This window comes from Protopterus annectens, chromosome 11.part0 (genome assembly GCF_019279795.1).
Source record: "Protopterus annectens isolate FY-2018-M chromosome 11.part0, PAN1.0, whole genome shotgun sequence".
Classification (NCBI taxonomy): Eukaryota; Metazoa; Chordata; order Ceratodontiformes; family Protopteridae; genus Protopterus; species Protopterus annectens.
Genome location: NC_056745.1, coordinates 57581965 through 57605497, shown reverse-complemented (window position 1 = coordinate 57605497; position 23533 = coordinate 57581965). Strand labels below are relative to the sequence as shown.

The following is a 23533-nucleotide window of genomic DNA, read 5'->3' as shown; positions in this document are numbered from 1 at the left end:
ATTTTGTAAACATTTATACATTGTATAAGGGAGTCTGCAGATGGTACAGTAATGCACGAATACAGATTATTGTTTTGAACAAAGGAAGGTGATGAACATAATTCAATATACAACATACATTTCAGTGGACCAGTAGCACTAATTATATACAGGCACATTTCAGTGGTTCAGTACCATTGTGTACTCAGTGTCATAATAAAGATATAAAAGAGACATAATGCTGCAAAAAGCAGCAGCAGCCTTTCATGCTTTAGTTTTTTTGTTTGTTTGCTTTTTTTTTTTTTTGCTAGTCAACAGGTGGTGTAGTTAGACAAACACCGCTTAAAGAAGGAGAAAGACTAGAACTGACTAAAAGTGTGAAGAAGAAGGAGATGGAAGGAAAAATAAGGACATTTCAGAAGGATGAAGGGTGGGGGAAAGTAGGGGGTTAGTAATCAGATATAGTGAATGGGTGAGAGTACACAGAAGAAGTGAGTGAGAAAGTAGGTGGTTAGTAATCAGTTATAATGAATGGGTGAGAGTATAGAGAAGAAGTGAGTGAGAAAGTAGGTGGTTAGTAATCAGTTATAATGAATGGGTGAGAGTATAGAGAAGAAGTGAGTGAGAAAGTAGGTGGTTAGTAATCAGATATAGTGAATGGGTGAGAGTATAGAGAGAAAGTAGGTGGTTAGTAATCAGATATAGTGAATGGGTGAGAGTATAGAGAAGAAGTGAGTGAGAAAGTAGGGGGTTAGTAATCAGATATAGTGAATGGGTGAGAGTATAGAGAAGAAGTGAGTGAGAAAGTAGGTGGTTAGTAATCAGTTATAATGAATGGGTGAGAGTACACAGAAGAAGTGAGTGAGAAAGTAGGGGGTTAGTAATCAGATATAGTGAATGGCTGAGAGTACAGAGAAGAAGTGAGTGAGAAAGTAGGTGGTTAGTAATCAGATATAGTGAATGGGTGAGAGTATAGAGAAGAAGTGAGTGAGAAAGTAGGGGGTTAGTAATCAGATATAGTGAATGGGTGAGAGTATAGAGAAGAAGTGAGTGAGAAAGTAGGTGGTTAGTAATCAGTTATAATGAATGGGTGAGAGTATAGAGAAGAAGTGAGTGAGAAAGTAGGTGGTTAGTAATCAGATATAGTGAATGGCTGAGAGTACAGAGAAGAAGTGAGTGAGACAGAGATGAGAGGCAATTAGTTGCAGGGTAGGAAGACATGTGGAATTATGATTAAGGCCAGGCGTACTTATCCTGGGTTAGAGCAGGGGCATAGCTAGAGATTCTGCAGCTCTGACTTTAGATTCTTTTTAAAATATCTGAGATGTTGCTTTGTTTATAGAGAGACAGAGGTGCAGTGTTCCATGCTTTGATGGCATAGTTTGAGAATAGACTGCCACTGGCTGTGTTGTTGCATTTAATGATGTGGAAGAACAGCATTTGGGTCAAGGGAAGGGGGCCTGTTTGTATGGCTGGATTAGAATTGGCAGAAATGGACAGTTTGTAGATTTATAGATGAGGTTATGAGTCATTGGGAATAATATAGTACGTGTGACAGTTTGAGCCAGTTTAGTTCTTTGAATATTAGGTAGTGGTGGGATTTTTGTGGGTGATTTACTACACACTTTATGCTGCAAACTTTGCTATTTTATGATAGCAGTGTCTGAGCTTTGAGAGCTGAGTGACTTGAAAGTTGCGAAAATAGGGGATGAGTAGGGAAGTGTTGGAGTAGCAGGGTAGAGGCTAAGTATGTTCTGGTTTGGTCAGTGAGGAAATTTTGACTCTATATAGGGAACCCATTTTCTGGTGGAATTACCGTATGTCAGAAGTGGCAGTCAAATTTTAAGCTATCATCAGTGTAGATGCCAAGCAGCCTAGTACGTGGGACAATTTCAATGTTAGTGCTATTTGCTGAGATAATATCAAAGAAGGGTTTCTGGGATTTGTGGTAAAGAAAATAAGTCAGTTAGCCAGGCTTCAGTGGATGAGAAGAACTACTGAGTGATTTGTTGCAGGTTGTTAAGGTTCTGGGCTCTACATATGAGGGTGGACATTGCTGTACTGAATTATTGTCCCTAATCTGGAGGCATCTGGGAGGTTTTTAATGAAGATGTTGAAAGGAATGGGACCAGGAATGGAACCTTAGGGGATATCTGTCGAGATCGGGAGGAAAGGGGAGAAGTCTTTGTGCCATTTATCTGTTAGCAAGTTAGCTGTTGTTAGAACTGAGAGTTGTGTAGGAGGATGGAATGTGAAACTGAGATGAAGACTTTGGAAAGGTCTAGAAAGAGGGCAGATACTAGCCTTCCTTCATTCCTGTGGGTATTTATAGTATTAGCGAAATGGGCTGTAGTTGTGCTACCATGGCAACAGTGAAATACAAAAGGGAAAATAATAAGTCAACAAACAGAATTGGATAGTATTTGAAGGCAAAAAGGATCATGCTCTGTTCCATAAAATAAACTCTTGGATTTTTTTATAGCATACCTCTGAATTTGGCAACAGATATTTGGTATGCTTTGAAGTTTAACAGTTGGGTAATTCTCAAAATAAATGTAATATAAATGCTAAAATGCATTTTTGTGGATGCATGAAACATTAGAATGGAGTTAATGAACCACTCTCACTGTTTCTGGCAGTTCATATCTTGATGATACTTTTCAAGTTAATTACAAATGAATGTCATTATATAATTTTTTATGTGGATTGTTTGTATTTACTAAGATTAGCTTCTCATTTTTATTTATGAATTGTTATCCGTCACTGCCCTCTGTGCCTCTCTTACCTAACTGCAATCTCTCCTGATTCATCTTCTCCTTTTTGCAACAGGTCTTCAGTCTGGACTGTGGGTCTGAAGTTCCTGATTTGGCAAGAGCCTTACTATTTGTCACATGTCTGATTCATGCAGTTCTGCTGTGACATTTCCTTCTAAAATACGCATTTTCACCATCATGAAGACCATTCCTGCATTGTACTACTTAGCACGCACATCGTACTGGACTGTACTACTTAGCATGCACATCGCACTGCAGTGTACTACATAGTACACACATCGCACTGCACTGTACTACTTAGTCCACACATCACACTGCACTGTGCTACTTGGTACGCACATTGCACTGCACTGTGCTAGTTAGTATGCACATCACACTGTGCTGTGCTACTTTGTACGCACATTGCACTGCACTGTGCTACTTAGTATGCACATCCAACTGCACTGTACTTAGTATGCACATCGCACTGCACTGTGCTACTTAGTATGCACAGCACTGTACTATATAGTACACACATCGCACTGTACTGTACTACTTAGTACGCACATCGCACTGCACTGTGCTACTTAGTACACACATCTCATTGCACTGAACTACATAGTACACACATTGCACTGTACTGTACTACTTAGTACGCACATTGCACTGCACTGTGCTACTTAGTAAGCACATCTCACTGCACTGTACTACTTAGTATGCACATCACACACTGCGCCAAGGGAAAATATTTGCCAGACTTTGTAGAGATCCATCCATATAATTTAAAAATATCCAGACCTGTTATTTATTGCTTTTGCCTATTTGCCATTTCTTTTTCTCATTCACACAGACTATCCCATTTTCAGATTCCATTCTGGCTACTATACTACTATTATGAATGCATATTTCTTATCACATTTACCTATATCTTCTGTCCTTCCTAAATTTGCTACTAAAAATATAACACCAGGCAAATTCCATCCAACACAGTAACCTTTAAATAACAAGATTAACTGTTTTTGTCTATTCAGAATACAGACTTCTTCAGAATGTATATATGCAGCACTACATACTTCCTTATATAGTAAACAGTTACATGATGTATAATGTAAAAGGCTATAGAGGTAGTGTCATTAGTACCTGGAGACTTGTCAGTATTCAAAGTTATTTGCAAAACAACTCTCTCCTCAGTAAGAAATTCATCCATTTCCCACTTTTGGAGTTACATTTAACCTTTTTCAGTTCTAAAAATATACACCTTTAAAAATCCGGGCACATCTCTGTATGTCTAGCTAAGACATTGTTCTTTTCCTATCTTAATAGCATAAATATTATTTATTTATTTTATTGACATTTGATTACTGAGAAAGTCCGATTGGATAGAATCCCATTTTTAGTAGAGGCCCGAGGAGAAAACTCCAAAATATGCTGATAAATCCCTACTTTGAGCTTATCAGTTTTTCCTATATAAAAAGCACAACAGGATAAACAGGTTGCTAAATATACCACTCCCTCAAAAAGCTGTTTCAATTTAAAACCAGAGTTAAAAACAAACAGGGGTCCCACGCCAAGTCTGTTAACTATGTCCCCACTAAGCTTTTTGCATCAAAGACACCCATGGTTGTTTAAACAACAATTAGTGTACTTCACACATATAAGTGTAGGGCATGCAAGCAAAGTAGATTTGTTAATATAAGCATTTTTGTGTCTGTAGCAGATAAACCTATGATATTGTCTTGCAAAGGTTGGTACAATTGCACCATAAAGGGAGTGGTATAAATAGCAATGTGTTTATTCTGGTTTATGATCACTTTGTCTTCTGCTTTGTCATATCCATAAAGGTTATTTCATAGCAACCAGTCCTTTCTGTAAAAACTTTGCAAACAAAAGCTACTATATATACAAGTATGGCTTAAATACCCAGTTAACCAAGGAGTCATATCATTTGCACAATATATTATAACACTGTGTGCACCAAAAGAACTAATGACAAAGCAATTCACTTACAGTTGTCCATCCAAAATATTATTGGCGGTGGCAAACCAGCTGGAGGTCGACATGGAAGTACAAGGGAAACCCCACTCTGTACTATTCTGGGCTCCAGTTTCTCTTTAGCCCAGAGGGGTGACCCTATGGAAAATGAAGGGAAAACATGAGTTATTAATGAAATCTAAACATATTCTGAATTTACAGGAAATTAAAGATTTTTATATGGATCACATCACATTTATTAATGACTTATAATAATCTGTTCACACCAATGAAAATATTTCAAACTGGAAAGGGATTCAAACTTAAAACAAATTCTTTATGGCCTGTTCAAGGTTTCAGTTTTGACAAGAAATAAAAATGTTGGTCTTCACAACTCTGATCACAATTTCCTTTTGTTTTTCTCCATTATTTAGGTTATTTCAAAATAATTAAAAAAGGAAAACTGTCACACAGTTGACATTGTGAAATTATTACTATAGGAAACATCTGACAGGAAAAATAGCTTGTGATATTTTAAAAGTCATATGCTATATAATGAGGTAATATGTATGTTCATAAAAATATGCATATTAACAAAACAAATATTTTTCCCTTTTCTGTCCCTGTCTAATATAAACTTAAAATATATTCATATATTCATATACTTACATTTTTTTCTGGCAGAGTAGAAATGCTTTCATGGTTTGTGTACATGTTCTAATATCTAACTGTGTTACCCATTTCTGCTACTTTAACAAGCTAAATATTCCTCAATCAGTCAACATACAGTCTCTCTGATGTCCAGGGCCTGTATGTTAAATTTGTAGTAAATCATATATCTAAGGTAGCGAGGCACAACCACTTTGTGTCATGATGATAGAACTGATCTTTGTAACAATTTCTTCAGGAGTCACAACCTTGTCAGCATGTGAGTATATTTCTGTGGTACGGCCCAAACGTTTCTTACTTTTGTGTAATAGATACTGTGGTGTGACGTGAATATGTCTGTCATTTGTGCAATATCCCAGTAAAGTCCCCTTTTCATACATTTTCATCTTTAAATTCATGGTCTCCTACTCTACACTACTTTTTTATCATAAATAGCTCTACTGAGTGCAGTGGCTGGTCATTTATTTATTTGATCTTGTATGGGACTGGCTTGGATGTGTTCATTTTAATTAACTTACATTTTTTCTTGTCACTCTGCAATGTCCACACCTATGTAACTCTTGTATCGTGTGAGTTTACATTGCATATATCGTACAACAGAGAAGCCTACTGTTTGTTGGGTACTGCTACAATGACACTCACAACAACATAGCATGAAGACCTCTGTTAGTGCATGTTGAGATAAGCAAATGTTAATGATGAGAAACAAAACACAACGGAAAGGCAAGCCAGCACTTTGAGAGTCCACAAAACACTTTATTAACGCTACTGAGTTCACACGTTTTCGTCTAAGAAAGACTTCATCAGAAAAACATCCATTAACAACAGTCTTTTACTTAAATACACTCACTTATTCAGAACACCAATCATCAAACTCCCCTAATCTATCAATAAATGACATGAAAACCACCATAATATGTTCATCCTCCAAGAAATAAAAAAACACATTTAATTAAAAAACATCATTTTGAAACTAATACAACCAAACCTTTAAAAGTTTCATAAAAATCTACTCACATCTATCCAAGTAGTCCTTACTAAAATGTATATTGTTAAATGAACTACTACATTTCATAAAATTAATTAAAATAATTCATTAAAATGTCAAGACATTCAAGGTATACATATGTGTACCTACCACCCCCTACTGGCCAAGAAGTATCATTAAAAATGTAAATCCTTAAAATACATATTATATGATACTAAATAAAATATATGCAATGCATTAATCATTCTAAAAATAAACACTTTTTACCAATTAAATTCATCTCAAAGTTTAGCAGCCCTTAGCTTTAAAAGTGGAGCAATATTAATGTGGTCATTGAGTCCTGGATATCTTGCTGCATCCAGGGTAACCTGCCAGTAAAGTTCTTTGTATTCTAGCAGGTTTTCCCAATCTCCACTTCTTGCATCCACCGGTTCTTGCTCAAGAATGTAAAAAGTAAAAATGGCCTGTTGACAATCTACAGTGTGTTTGTATAAGGCATCGTTAACATTTTTTTACTTAATTTCATACATATGTTCGTAGATGTGCCTACGAATTTTCCGCTCCGTCTTTCCTATATATGTTATATATAATGTTAATGGTGGCTTGGTCACACATTAAGTGCTGTGTTACTCTGGGAGAAGAGGAGAAGGTGAGTTTTATAATTTGTTTCAATATTTTCACTTTTCTGAGTTAGCGTGATTTCAGAGTTGGTATACTTAGGAACCAGGGGCGTGAGGGGCAGGCCCCCACATTAAGTATACAAAATGCATTTAACGAGTGTTGGTAACCCCTTGCATGTCATCAAGTTTGCAATTTGTTCGATTTTTAGAGAATGTGGGAGTGATTTTCTCTATGTCGATATTCTGAGAGGTGATCTTTCTTACAGAACATTTGTAAATTATGTTAATGTTGTTAATATTATATCCTGAACCCATTAAAGGGGGGGAGGGAGTTCAGGCTGCTGCCTAAGTGCAGGTTGCAGGAGGCAAGTATTTATTTTTATTATAACTTTTTTTTTACTTCCCTGCATATCTTGAGTATTTGTGAGGATGGAGGTTCCAGACTTTATGCCATCTTTTAATTCAGATGCTAGATGTGTGGTTTAATTATTAAAATGGTCCCTGGTGACAGCATATAGCCTTCTGATATTGTAAGTTTGTTAGCTACATGGCTTGGTCTCATAGCAATTCTGGAAATGCTGTGAGAATCAAGCTTTTCAGGCTACATATTGGCCTTTTATTCAGCCAACTCTTTGGAAAGAGACTGATATAACACCTGGCTTCAAATGGTCCTCAAAGCACAGCAGAAATTTCAAGGTTTGATTACACTTTGACATGAATAGATGGAACTTAGACGTACAGCTGCTTTGCTCTACTATGAAAAAACTCACTTCGGGAACTGTCATCTAGTAAGTGGCCCAGAACATGATTATTAAAAAACAATAAGAGTCTTCACTTCAGGCAATTAAAAAATACATACGGCATCAGTAGTTTCATGGAGATAAAACATATAAACAACCAGAAAAGGAATTAAGCAGTGAAATAGCTAATAAAATTAAATATCTATAGCTCTCCACTGTACAGATTTTTGCAGAATGTCCAGATTTTTGCCTCACATTTTTTGTCTGTTTTTCATAAAATTGTGTTTTTTTTTTTTGTCAAATCATAGTTCCGAGGTGGTTCAGTGGTAGTGTTGCTGCCTCACAGCAAGAGGTTCTCCCATTCGATTCTCGGCTGGAGTGCGGGGAGTGCCTTCTGTGTGGAGTCTGCATGTCCTCCCTGTGGTTGAGTGGGCGTTCGAAAGACATGCGTAAATGGGCGTGCCTTCGTTGAAGGTTGGACGTCAAGCTGGCACCTCGCCATTCGTGAAAATCTACTGCCAATCATTAGCGGACCAGAGTTCTGCTGTGGCAACCCCTAACCGGGAAAAGCCAAAAGACAACAACATTAAAGGTTGAGGTCAGGAAATAATGAGCTATGTTTGAGTTTCAGACTTCATACCCTTCAGAAAATTCATGCTAATGCAACACCTGTTATTCTATCAATTGTCTAAGTATGTAAGAGCAATATTATAAAATTGTCACTATTTTGGGCCTTTGTCCCCCCATTATTTATGGCTTTGTCCAGGTTTCTTGGTCTAAGAGGTTGAGGGCTATGAATACAGCTAAACTTGATATGAAAACGTAAGCAATCTCACACTGAACAGCAGTGAAGAGAGAGAGGAAGCAAGCAGAATCCGCTGTATGGCAAACTTCCACTATCTTGTCTTTTCCTTTTTGTGAGTCCTTTTCAATTATATAATGTAAAGAACACAGTGAAATTAAGTCACAAACTTAATTTTTAGTTTATCTTCAGATAGCATGTGCATGGATACCTTTATTTTTCCATTGGGGAGGTATATAGATTTTGTGTGCATGCAATCAAAGCATGCTAGACCACCATGACTTATTCTGGGTCCTGCTCAGTTTCACACTAGCAGACAGGCTTTGTTTGTATGAGCTGTTTTAACTGCTTCATGGAAGTAATATATGGAAGAAAGTATCCAGCATGTACATGGAGAATACACTACATATGTTGGATTTTTGACAGAAAGAATGTGCTGGAATACAGCTGATGGGTGCTGCTGTTCAACTTGTTTCAGAGTAGGGCCATAGGAAGTGGGTTACTGACGTTTAGTGCTATATTGTTGAGGTTACGAAAGGTAGAAAAAAATCTATATATTTTTTATTTTTATTGTGACTATGTTTTGATCTTCTGCTGCCCTTTTTAGCATTCATGAGGATAACGATACCCACATTCATGACACCCCAGTTAATTGAGGTGTTAGGTTCTGAGCTATAACTTTTAGCCCAGTCACTGATGAGAGCATAGTTCCAGCTAACATTGTTCAGTTCTTAGCTAAATGGCCTGATCTTAGAGCAGTCATTGAAACTGCGATTTGTTGCCCCTTCAGTCCATGTGCCAGTTCTATAGGCATCACAATAGAATAGACTGATTTAGAAATTTGCTTCGACTGAGCTCTAGAGCACTGTGTGAATTTTTAAGGCTTGGGAACACTTTAATGTGAATAGGCTGAAAAAACTAAGATGGAATCTTCCTTTGCTGTAATATGAAAGTGTTTCAATTCAGGGTGCGTCATCTAGTAAGTGAAACAAAACGGTTAGAAACTAGCAATGGATGCACTGCAATAAGAAGGAAAATTTTAAGCAATGTGGAACTAACTAGCTACCGCTTAATGGAATTCAATATAAGACTATCCTACACAGGTGACACACATGAATTGTTAAAACTTGTAACTACAGACTGGCTTTTTTCATGTATGATTCTTCAAGTCTTAGTACTTCTGGTTCTTCATTTTGTAGTAATATAGTACTGTAGTAATGTAGCAATGTAGTAATCTTTCCTGGATTACATAGTTATGAGAGTTTTCAGAATGAAATTCGTCAGTGTAACCTGCTTAGTGAGGGGTTGGGAGGGTGGCCTAATGTGTAAGGTGTTTGCCTTACAAACACAAGGTGCAGGGTTTGAGCCTCATAGGTTTATACTAGGCTATCTGTCCTAGGGCATTTATAAGCCTAGCCAGAGTGTGTTTGGCTTTCGCCACCCATTTTAAATGAATTTTGCTATGCCCTTTTTCGAGGTTGGTATACTGTGCCTCTGTCTAACAGTGACACAGAAGTGATACCCGGGGTAAACCTACGATCTCCCATCCACTCATCAGCATTCCTCTTGAAGAGAGTCAATGAGGGACTCTGCCTAACCTGGACTGGGATTATATTCCAGAGTGAAGGGAGCCTCTGGGTTATGAATCTGTCCCTCCAGCATGTCCTATTTATTTCAGTGTTGAGGTTCAAGTCTCTCGAGCACGTAGCTCAATGGGATTTGGATTTTCTGAGGTGCAGCATGTCCATTAATTCCAGGTTGGACATGGCTTTATACGTCAGGCACAGATCGCCTCTGAGCAGGCGGCATGCTACTGAGAAGAGCTGGAGTTTCTTTAACCGGGCAGCATATGGCATCTGTTTGAGCCCTTTGATCCTCTTGGTGAGGTACTTTTGGGGTCTTTCCAGTTGCTGCAGGTGTCTGGTAAGGTACATCCCAAAAGGTGCATTGTACTCAATTATGGGCCTGATGAGGGATGCGTAAAGAGGCACGATGACCTCCCCTGATCTAGATGTGAATCCCTTCATGATTAGGTGGGCTATATAAAATGTTTTTCTAACCGCTTTGGCCATGTGGCTGTCAAATGAGAGATTGCTATCAACTTGGGTCCCCAGGTCCCTAATTACTTCTTCTGTACTTAATGTATTACCACCTATGTGGTAATTTCTGGGCACTTTGATTTTGCCAAAGGGGATGACTATACATTTTTTGGCATTTAGCTTGAGGCCATGGCTCTGGCACCAGTTGTCTGTTTCTATGAGGCCCTTTTGGAGGATGCTTGTGTCGGCTGGAGAGTCGATTATGGTGCCCAGTTTGCAGTCATCTGCAAACTTGGTCAGCCACAGTCCTTCTGTGTTGGCCTGTACCTCCGAGAAATATATACCAAACAAGAGAGGTCCCAGGATTGAGCCTTGTGGAACGCCACTTGTAACTGGTTTGGAGTCTGACATGACTCCAGCAATTCTAACCATGTGGGTTCTGTCCTTGAGCCAGTTTGCAACCCATCTAGTGACATAGGGGTTTATATTTAAGCTGGTGAGCTTATCTATAATGCCCGAGTGGGGTATTGTATCGAAGGCTTTTGCGAGGTCCGGGTAGGCTGTGTGGACCACCTTCCCCTCGTCAATGGCCTTGGTGACTGTTTCAAAGAAATCGACCAGGTTTAAGAGGCAGCATCTGCCCTTAACAAAGCCAAACTGGGTAGGATCCAGTGTCTGTAGGTCCCCAATATCTTTATTTATGAGGTCCATGATGATCCTTTCCATAGCTTTGCAGACCAAGCTAGTCAGGCTTATGGGGCGATAGTTTCCAGGATCCATTGAGGCGCCACCTTTGTGGAGAGGGACCACTGTTGCTGTACACCACTCTTTGGGTACATATCCTGTAGTAAGGCTGAGATCGAACAGTAGTTTTATGTTTGGGTTTAGCTCTTCTTGGAGTTCATGTAGGACGCAGCCCGGGACACCGTCTGGTCCCATTGATGCTGTGTTTTTTGCTTTGGAGAGGGCGGCTCTTACCAGAGCATCTGAGATGTCAGGGGGGCAGCACTCTGCTTGGATAGATATTTGCCCTTTTGGTGGGGAGGGGGGGGGAGTTTGCACTGAACCTGTCAGCTAGGATGTTGGCAATGTCTGTGGATTCGATGTATTTTTTGTCATTTTGGACTAATTCTGAGCATATCTGGGAATTCCCACCCAGGTTTCTAACATAACTAAAGAAAGCCTTGTGATTATCCTTAATGTCCTGTGCAATTTTTCTCTCGAAGTTGGCCTTAGACAATTTTATGAGTGCCCATAGTTTTTTGCTAATACTGATCAGAGATGCCTTCCCTTTTTGGGATTTTGCTCTATCATGTAGTAGCTTCCTCCTTCTATTGTATAGTTTGTTTATGGCTGGGATCCACCAGACAGGACGTCTGCATTTGCAGGATTGGGTCTTGGTTTTATTTGGGATTGCATGATCCATGCATTCCTGAAGGTGTTCATAGCATGCGTTTATAAAGGATTCTGTGGTCTGGGCCGTATTTTCCACTGGCTCGGGGGCTTTGAAGGATTCCACCTCGGTTTTGAGGAGTGTGAAATTTGCTTTAGAGAAGTTTTTCACTGTGGTTTTCTGGGCAGGGGGTGGGGTCGGGATGTGAATATCCAGTGAGATTAGTTTATGGTCTGATCTTACCAGTGAGGGATACACTTCTGGTCTGGAGCATAGAGTCCCCATGTTGGTGATGATCAGGTCCAGTATGTTTTCCCCTCTTGTGGGAGTGGTAACAAGTTGTTCCATAGCATTTGAGTTTATAAATTCTAGGAACCTTTGGGCTAGGGTGTTGGAGCTAGAGTAATGCTCCCAGTCTATGCTTGGGTAGTTGAAGTCACCCAATATAATGGTATTTGGAGAGACATTCATATTTTCCAGTGTTCTCAGGAAGGCCGAGTGGGGTTCCTGGGTTTGGGTGGGTGGTCTGTAGCAGGCTATAAACTGGAAGGCAGTTTTACCCACTGTTAGTTGCACATGGATAGTCTCTGATGCTTCGTGCTGAGCCACCAACCTGGAGGTGTGGGTATCTTTGACGAATATTGATACTCCCCCTCCTTTTGTGGTTCGGTCCAAGTTTTAGGACCGAAAAGCATGGTATGAGGTATAACCTGGTAGTGCTGGGATGCTCTCGGGAGCCTTGAACCAGGTTTCTGTTACTGCACAGATATCGATGTTCTCCATGCTAAGGAGAGTTTCGAGTGCATGCATCTTGAGGTTTAGACTTCTGGCGTTGAGTAGCATTACTCTTAGTTTCTTATCCCTTGTGATACCTATGGAGGTGGGTTTGTCTTTTGAGCCTTGCCTAAAAAAGGCACTATGGGGGAAGCAAGAGCCTTTGCCAATATCCGAAAGCCCAGGGGTGACAGGTGCAAGCCATCCCTAGCGAAGCATCGTGGCTTGTTGAGCATGTCATCCCAGGCTGACAGGTATTGGATCCCCTTTGAATGACACCAATACTTAAGCCAATTGTTGAAATTGATCATCTTGTCTTCATATTGTGGCATCATTCTTGGTGAGGGTAAGATGCTACTCAAGGTCAGGGTCATACCGGCCTGGGCTACATGCTCAGAGAGCTCCTCTATGTCTCTTTTCATGTAGTCCAGGGAGGTACGTCTCAGGTCATTCACACCAGCATGGACAATGACTGAGTCATATTTGTACTTGCCTTGGAGTGACCTGAGTGCTTGTGTTATGTGGCGGATCCTAGCGCCCGACAGGCAGCTCACCGTGACCTTCTCCTTGTTCAGCCTGGTGAGCGGGACGTCAGTGTGCCTGATGACAGAGTCACCTATTTCAAGTGTATCAGGTGTGTTGTTTAGCCTTAAGGGCTGTGACTGTTCGGCACACTGGCTTTGTGAGCTATGTGTTGCACGTGTTTTGTTTTGGGGTAGCGGTTGCTTGGGCGTCTGCTTTGGAGGTCTCTGCTGCTTAGGCAGATTTTTATTTAGAGCCTCCGAGTGTGTTTTTGTGTGTTTATGTGTTTGGTTTGCTGTCGTGGTAGGTCTATGTGAGACTGAAATTGTAGTGAGTGTGGTTTCCTTCTCCTCCTGACTGGTTACGCCAGTACTGAGTTGAGAGAGCTTAGCCTCCAGTTTGGCTATATGGTTGCATCTCTCACATGTGTTGGAATTTGTTGGGAGGAGGAGAGGGTTGTCTGTGTACGTGAGGCAGTTGTAACATTGCCTCATGATTCCCAGATTCACCAGCTGGACCAGAGAGGAGATTAACAACTGACCTTTGGACATGCTAGAATAGTATTGGGAATTCCTTTATAATTGAAAAAAAGGGCCAATGGGGAACAAGGTACTCAAGGGGAGTTTGTGAGGGTGTAGTGCTTTTAATTTTTTAGTGCTGACTTAGTGAGCAAGTGCCAGGTAACTTAAATGCAATGTGTTACAGGTAACTTAAATGCAAAAACAACAAACAGCAACTTTCTTTCAAGTGAAACAAGGAAATAAATACAGTAAGCAATGCAGATATCACTAGGGATCCACAGAAGCACTGAAAAGCCACGTTTTAGGTGGAATTAGCGTTTCAGGGAAATAACAAGCAAACAAACAACAAGCATACAAACAAAGCTAGATTCAGCAGGCCTAGATCTAGTCTATGCTACAGCAAACAAGGTGTACCAATTTCAGTAAGAAACAGTTCAAATATGCAGGCACTATAAGCCTTTAACCAGAAATTCCCAGCTCAGAAGGACAGAGTCCAGCCACTCCTCCCACAAGAGTGCAGACCATGAACCCTCTTAATGTAAAATAACTGGCCTGAAGCCCAAGTGCTTAAACCAGAATTAATACACTTTTAGAATAACAGACACTGAGCCCTCAATAAGCAGTTCCCAACTTAGAAGGATGTAAGCTACCTGTCCTGCCACCATAGTGCAGGCCACAAACCTTCCTAATGTAAAACAACTGGTCTGAAGCCCAAGTGCTTAATCCAAAAGACTTAGAATGATAGCTACACTTTAATCAAGTTACTACCAAGCAGTAATAAATACAATTGAATACTTTAAAGAATGCCTGGATTAGTGCTCAAGTTATACAAACAAAGCTAGATTCAGCAGGCCTGGATCTAGTCTATGCTACAGCAAACAAGGTGTACCAATTTCAGTAAGAAGCAGTTCAAATATGCATGCACTATAAGCCTTTAACCAGAAATTCCCGGCTCAGAAGGGCAGAGTCCAGCCTCTCCTCCCACAAGAGTGCAGACCACAAACCCTCTTAATGTAAAATAACTGGCCTGAAGCCCAAGTGCTTAAACCAGAATTAATACACTTTTAGAATAACAGACACTGAGCCCTCAATCAGCAGTTCCCAACTTAGAAGGATGTAAGCTACCTGTTCTGCCACTACATTGCAGACCACAAACCTTCTTAATGTAAAACAACTGGTCTGAAGCCCAATTATCTCACAAGAGATAATTGGCTAGGCTTAAAATGGCTCGCAAGGGCAGTTAGCTTAGTACTAATCCATGAACCTATGAACCTATAAAGTTTAGATTTCTATGTTGTTTTAAATTGTTGATGATGAGTTTACATTTAGATGTAGTTAGGAAATAGAACTCCCATTTAGTTCTCGAGTACTAGCTGGAGGAACTGTTCCTGTTAAAAGGAAAATGAGGCTCTGACAGCATGTATTACATTGAGAGTAAAGACAAACCATCCTTTCTATGTACAGAGAAAAGTGATGGACATAATATATATAACAGATAGTTGAATTCATGACCATTTCTGCATGATTCAAACACTTGTGCAACATATAGTTACATAAAATGTATGTGCCTGCTTGCAACCCAATAGATAAAACTCAGCCATACAATTGTGGTTAAATGCTTCAGCAACAGTTTACTTCTGTGTGACCAGCTAAATTATAGACAGCTATTGCAGACATCGCTGATGGCATTGTTTTCAGTGATGCCATATGTGGTCATTGTGACCAGCTAAATTATAGACAGCCATTGCAGACATCGCTGATGGCATTGTTTTCAGTGACACCATATGTGGTCATTGTGACCAGCTAAATTATGGACAGCTATTGCAGACATTGCTGATGGCACTGTTTTCAGTGATGCCATATGTGGTCATTGTAGTTAATTGGTATATATATATATATATATATATATATATATATATATATATATATGCCTTTTTGTTAACTTTGTATGAAAGTAAAACAAAAAAAAAACAAATGGCCAAAGCCATATATTTTAAGTCATTGCTGCAATATATACACATATCATGCCTCCTCAGGCCTATACCCAAAAGAAAACCATCTTATATTTATTACTCAGATATCAAACTAGAGATGAATGTAAAGGAACAAATGACCATATTATCATATTTCAACTTGTTTCTCCCAGTATACACACAGCATGCATCCTTTCCTCATACCCCCAGAAATACTTAACTGTGTCTGATGTTTAATTGTGAGGAACACGATAGAAATAATAGTCACAAAAGTATATTCCCACTTACTGCTCCCATGTAGTACTCAACCTCTGCATATGCTAGAGCTACATTCTCTGCAAAGCACTACTAAAATGAATGGAAATAAAGTTAAACAAACAATGACTGTAATTGTCTAAAGCCCCTACACAAGCTATAGTGACATTCTTTGAACATCTCTGACCTGGGCAAGTTCGGACTAGTTGTGGCACAAAGAAGAGGCCCTTACTAAATCTGTATCGAAATAACACTCATACAGTCAAGGACTATTAGGTACCTAGAAGCTCTGAGATTTTAGATGTTCTGTGATGCACAGTGCACCTTATTTTGAAACAAAATTACTTGCTAGGCTGTTTTTTTAATGGTACCCGGAAGAGTCATGTATGTAGTCACCAATATTTTGTATGTGTATTTGTGTGTGTTGACAGAAAAAAATCTGTGATATTATTACACACACACACACACACACACACACACACACACACACACACACACACACACACACACACACACACACACACACACACACAGACTGTCTCACTGCATGTTACCTACAAACAAATTGGTGGAACATCAGTTTACCTACGACATGTATTTGGAATGTTGGAGGAAACCAGAGCACCTGACCAAAATCTATACAGAGACAGGGAGGACATGCAGACTCCGTACAGAAGGAACCACAGTCAAGAGCTCAAACAAGGAACCAAGCTGTGTCAAATGACAGTGCTACTTGCTTCACCACTGTGGCAGCAATTAGCTGCCTTCTGACACAGACCACCAATGATAACCAGTTATTGTGTACAATGTGATGTAAAGGAAAGTGAAATACATTATGGACAATGTTTTACTCTTAAATACACTACAGCACCTCACAAATACACATGCATTAACAATAGCAATGATAATTTTCTACTTTTTTCAGCAAGTACAATATATTGTTATAATACTGCTCCTGCCAAGCCAGATCAGTGACAGATTAATAGTGATCTAAAAGCATCAGGAATAAGTTACTTTTATCCACAGCCAGCCTCTGTACCTATTAACTGCTGCTACTTTACTGAGTGTTTACATCTCAGGTGTCTGTGATTCAAAACATGACCAAAGTAAAATACTCTAACTCGCTGTACACAGTTCCATACTAGAGTCCTTCAGACCAAAAATTAATCACTGTTTAATGTGTTTACAGCAGCAGGATCAGTCATTTTCATCCACAATCAGTCCCTGTGTACAGGAATTATAACACTCTGTTTCCTGTGTACACCTCAAATGTCTGATTGTGGTAAAAATAATGGCCTCATTAATGTATTTAAACATTGTTCCATGCAGACATACAACAGCCATGGAAAAAGCATTTCAACTTAATTCACAAAAATGCACACTAGTCTTCAAAGCCAGATTAAAGATTGTTTAAACCAAGCAAACAAAAAAATGTCATTTACTTGAACCCACAAAAAGCCCTTTGTACCCAGTAGTTATAGCAACTTTGTTAACTCCTAACACCTAAGAATTTGATACATGCACATTTCAAGTTCTCATCAGAGTGTGGTTTCTGATCAGCACATTTAAGAAGTGCTTCATCCATTTCTTATTTTCATCTTATTCTGACATCCCTCTGCATGCAATTCTGACTTTCCTGAAACCATGTCATTTTCTTCTGGAATGTGCCACAACATCTCATAGATTATATAGCCAGTGGCAGTGAGTCTGTCCACTGTGATTTGTTACTGAGACAAGTGTCATTGGTAGAAAAGGTACGTGTTTCTTGATACACCAACCAAGGATTAAAGTCAGAGAAGGAGGGTTACCTTTAACTAAGACATTCAAAGGCTTTACAAGTTCAACTATGTTGGTCAATGCTTCTATCTGAAATAAGAAAGGGTCTCAATAACAAAAATCAAAAGGAGTCATAAATAAAAATGCTGAAATTTTCAATAGAGAAAGATATAACAATATTATAGGCTATTTCAGGAATATACTTCTAATCTCATTTTATTAGCAAAAGCAATGTTAACATGCTCCTCAAAACTATGCTCATTTTTTATGAAATTGCTACTTTATTTAGCTAAATCTCTGGGCTAGCAAAGAAAAGTACTTTAGAAGTTTGCGAACGTATGCAAACATGCTGGTGATACTGTTGTAACAAGGAAATATTAACAGTCCCTTCTGGCTTCTGTCTGGGCACATGCATGTAAATAGTAAGGAATAAGGATCCTTACAGATACACTGTTATTCTTGGAAGTTATGAGTTTCAAATAAATGACCAAGAGTTTCTTTTAAGTGATGCTTCATTGTGACAACAGCTTATTTTTGTTTCTAAAAGGGCTGTACTGCCCACACAACAACTCTGTATGGTTTGAAATAATACCGAACTCACAAACATGTTAAATAAATGCATGCATTCTGCTGTGTCACATGAGACTACAAACACCTGTTTTCTTACTGTTAGAGGCTTATCTCTCTCTGTGTTTACAGCATTGCAGCCTCCTGATTTTGATCACAGTTCATTGGTGCTTAGATTGCACATTGAACATTGATTTAAGTTATCCAGTTAGTAAAAAAAATCGAGTGGGATCAAAAAATCTTGTGTTCAAAGGAGACCATCACGAAGCCCAGCCACATCACCAGTTACTGGTGGACGAATAACAATTTCCACCATCATATCAACTTTCTCCCCATATCCCTGGTGAGAATTTGCGATCACCTATCCAGTCACCTAGACTAGTTCTAAAGGTCTATAGGGAAATACTTAACTTGATAGGTAAAGGCAACTTATTCTAGAAATGAGAGATATGTTAGGTAAGGTATCTTTCATGCCATCTTGTGTTACTGATATGATAGTGTAGATTTAGCTTTCTGGAACAGGTGTCTGCTTTGCCACTATTTCAGTGAAGACATTCAAAGACTGCTTAGTCATACATAGCTCAAAAAACAAAGCATAGATCACCCCTCAGGTGCCTGTATGACACTGAGTAGGGGGACAACAATGTTAGTCTATCAGAGCAGTTAAGTGTTCTGAGACTTGATTTTTTTTGGTTTGGAAACACTAAGGTCTCTTAAGCTGGTTTAGGTGCTTGGTGAGGTGCTGTTGAATGTGTATTATATTCAGTAATAGGCCTAAAAGGGGATAAATAGAGTGTGACTATAACATCTCTGGATCTGGAGGAGTTATCACAAAGAATAAGCTATGCAAGGTAGAAAGATTTTCTAACACAGAGAGATAATCGTCAAAGGAGAGTCAGTTATCAACATATTTACCCAAGTCCCCGATGACCATGCCAAATTTAATGGAATGTTATTTATATGCCAAGCAGTAGTGATTCTAGATTTACCAAAGGAAACTACATTTCTTTTCCTGGTGTTGAGGTGCAAGCCCATGACTAACACATCTGTTTTCCATGGCTCTTGTTGTAGAATATCAGTATTAGAATGAGATTTGATAACTGATTTGTAATCATCAGTAAACATATTAGTATCAGCGGTGGTGCAGCGGTAGCATTGTTGCCTCACAGCAAGAGGTTCTCCTGTTCGATTCTCGGCTGGAGTGCGGGGAGTACCTTCTGTTTGGAGTCTGCATGTCCTCCCCGTGGTTGGGTGGGCATTCAAAAGACATGCGTAAATGGGCGTGCCTTTGTTGAAGGTTGAACTTCGAGCTGGCACCTCGGCGTTCGTGAAAATCTACTGCCAATCATTAGCAGACTGGAGTTCCACTGTGGCGACCCCTAACTGGGAAAAGCCAAAAGACAAACAAGTAAACATATTTAGCTTACTTCCTTGATATCAGCTTACATGTCACAGAAATATGTACAAAGAGGACAAGACACAAGACAGAGCCTTGTGGGACACCAGTAGACACATTTTTATATGTAGAGTAAAGCCCCTGACCTTAACAGTGTGGATTCTTTCAGACTACTAATTACATACCAGCTAACTATGTATGAGTTACTGCTGACTTGGGAAAGTTTCTCAGTAATCCCAGCATGGGGGATAGTGTCAAAAGCTTTAGCAACACTCACATAAGCAGATTGAACTGTATGTCCCTTATCCATGGCCTAAACAACCCTTTCAAAAAACTCAATCAGGTTGAGTAGGCATGATCTGCCATTTACAATGTTAAAATGATGTACATTCACATCACTGTTTATTATATCAGTTAAAATACATTTCATAGCCTTGCAAATAATGCTAATGTGACTAGAAGAACTATGATACACAGGAGAAAGGGCAGCCTTTATGTACGGGCACTACATCTGCAATTCTCCACTCATAGGTTCATAGGTTGGTACTGGGCTATCTGTCCGAAGGCATATATTAGCCCAGCCACATTGTGCGGTATTCACCGCCCCTTTAGTAGTTCCCTAGACCCTTGTACTAGCAGCTAGTACCCTTGGCCCCTATCTAGTAGTGCTGTTGGTGTGATCCCTGGTGTGAAATTTCTGTTACCCATAAACTCATCAAGGTTCCTCTTGAAGAGTGATAGTGAGGGGCTCTGTCTTATGTAGATCGGGACCCTGTTCCATAGTAAGGGAAGTCTCTGCGAAGGGAATCTATCCCTCCAGCATGTTCTATTCATTGTTGTGTTGAGGTTTATATCCCTAGAGCATGTAGCTCGAGTAGATTTGGTTTTGCTAAGATGGGGCATGTTCAACAATTCTGGGTTGGACATGGCTCTGTACGTTAGACAGAGATCGCCTCTGAGAAAGCAGTATGCAACAGAGAACCGTCTTAGCTTTTTCAATCGTGCTGCATAGGGCAACTGTTTGAGGCCAGTAATCCTCTTGGTTAGGTACCTCTGTGGTCTCTCCAGCTGCTGGAGATGTCTAGCCAGGTACATTCCAATTGGTGCATTGTACTCAATAATGGGTCTGATGAGGGAAGAGTAGAGGGGCACCATTACATCCTTAGATCTTGATGCGAACCCTTTTGTGATCAGATGGGTCACATAGAAGGATTTTCTAACCACTTTGTCAACATGGTTATTAAAGGAAAGCTGACTATCCACTTGGGTCCCTAGATCCCTTATTTCTTCTTCAGATTTTAGGGGATTACCTTATATGTTGTAGTTTGCGGGTACTCTGTTTTTTCCAAAGGGGATTACTACGCATTTTTTTTTGCATTTAGCTTGAGACCATGGCTTTGACACCATCCATCAGTATCATTTAGGCCCTTCTGGAGGATCCTCAGGCATATAACCAGTGGAGTGACTCAGATAGCAGAGCTGATGGAGGGGGTTTGTTAAGTGGGACACTATTTGTCAGCAGACATCGAGAGATTTTAGAAGGACCCATGGGAGTACTATTCTTAATTTTGAAAAGTGGCAAAAGGATTTTGTCATAGTTGATCTCAGGAGGAAGAGAATGGGGGATATGAGGTGTAATGGGTGGGAGATAGAGGGCAATGACTGGTTTATTATATATATCAACAGACTTACAAAAACTTTGAATAAAAACTATAACAGGAAATGCCTTGATGGAAAGAGGTAACATCCTTCCAAGTGTCTATGCATACTGAACAGAACAGTTTTAAAAATATGCAAAGACACACACACACACACACACACACACACACACACACACACACACACACACACACACACGCACACACACACACACACACACACAGATATAGATATAATATAGATTTTTTTAAAACAGTTTTGCTTAAAAGCTACCTTAACTGACATTTAATCTTATTCTGGCATGCACCAAATGTATAAGCAAATTACAGAGCTTAATATTTCTTAATTCAGCACAATTCACTGCTTGTACTGCAGGAAAAGGTATATATTTCACGTATGTATTTCTCAGAAGGAGTAACTGTGGAAAATTCATCCTTGCAGCTAGGATTCAGAAAACTAAACAGTACCTTCTAAAAAAAGGAGTCTGAAGATTAAAAAGATGCCTTTTATTTTAAGAAAAAGAAAAGAGCTACTTTTAAACAAAAATAAAAATAAATTCATTAAGTTATTTAACAGAGGAAATATAATAGAAATAACAATTTTATTTAACTTCAGTTCTTATCTTGGCTGTTGAGCTACCTAAAACTGTACTTACTGGACTGACGTATTGAAATGATGTTGGAAATCGCTGTCCCACGTTCATTGGTTGCGATGCACTGGTAATGTCCTTCATACGCCTCTGCCTTTCCACCATTCAATATGTCTATGACTAGTGTGCCTGAATTATTATTCATTATCACAACTGGGTCTTTATCTATGTCAAAATGAGTACCATTACGTGTCCAGGAAAATCTGTCCAGAATACAGAAAAGGAATGAGTTTTGTTAATGCAGTAAACTATCTCAGATGAAATAATATGTCTTTTTGACATCTGTGATTTCTTCAAACACTTCGGTCATTTGTCTTCTATCCCAAAATAGGTTCTTAAAACAGAAAGTGATGACTACACTACAAGTGAAAATCTGATTTTCAGAAAATGGGCTTTCTCCCTGTGGGGTGGAATTCACCCCCACAACATTTGAAACCATTAATTAAGGCTTCAGCCTCTGGTTTCTTGCATCATGTTTTGCTGAGATAAATTATGTTCTTCTTCATTTAGACTCTGGTTTCTAGTCTTACATTTTATGATTACCTACTAAACACTTGGAAATTAATGCCCTGTTTTGTGGATAAATGTATGGCACTAGGTTCCATATATGTATTATAACAGAATTACTACATCTAACAAAAGATATTAAAATAATTGCAGGCCTTGCTAGCCACTGAACTAAATATTGCTTTTATCTATGCAGCTTTTTACTCTGATATTTCTCTAACATAGCTACTAGAGAATGTTAAACGTGTGTATGCAAAGGGTTATTTTTCTGGTAGGTACACTTTCTGATTGTTTCAAGCTTCAGTGACTCATAGATCTAAATAATTTATTTTTTAGATAAAATAAATGTTGGTTTTCAAATAAAGTAAAAGGCTACATCTGTTCTTGACTAGAACTTCAGGGCAGGATTCCCAATGACTCATTTGAAGTCTGAAATCCGTTGTTGTTCTTGATTTAATAGAAAAGCAAACTGACAAGGAGTCTGTAGGCTTGTCATTTAGGGTTTTAGGGTCAGAAACAAACTTCTGTATAGTTAGCTACAATCATATTTGTCACATGACATTTGTTCTGTGAGTAGGTAAACCAATATCAGGTTACAGTTTAATATCATATGTGGTTACTGCATTCAAATTTATACTGTTGATAAACAGATATTTTGTCTCAGCCGTGAATGACCCCATTCATAGTATTCTGTTCCCTTCCTGTGTTTATGATTTTTTTTTCATTAATTAATAGTAACTGTGTATTTTTTATAGATATTCATATATAATCACTGCCAGCAAATATGGAACACATGGCCATTTAGCCTGACAAGTTTTAATGGAACATGCTGAACTCTCATTCTGTAGGACAATCTCATACCTGCCCCAGATTTGATGAATTCAACAATTGTTTTGACCCTCAAACCTGCTCAGGAAGATTGTTACAGTCATGCAATACCCACTCTGCAAAATAATATGTCCTGATGTCTTCCATGAGTT

The 23533-nt window shown here is 39.1% G+C and overlaps 1 protein-coding gene across 16 annotated transcripts in view; it reads right to left on the bottom strand.

Annotated features, from left to right (window-relative positions):
* The window catches only part of NRCAM (neuronal cell adhesion molecule), a 1614235-nt gene that overhangs the window by 396935 nt on the left and 1193767 nt on the right, over window positions 1-23533 (bottom strand). For all 16 annotated transcript variants that reach the window (XM_044087425.1, XM_044087435.1, XM_044087431.1 and 13 more), the window contains 2 exons: window positions 22053-22249; window positions 4740-4862 (listed from right to left, as the gene is read on the bottom strand). In XM_044087425.1, the coding sequence (XP_043943360.1) occupies window positions 4740-4862; window positions 22053-22249 (320 nt within the window). The remainder of the gene's footprint in view (window positions 1-4739; window positions 4863-22052; window positions 22250-23533) is intronic.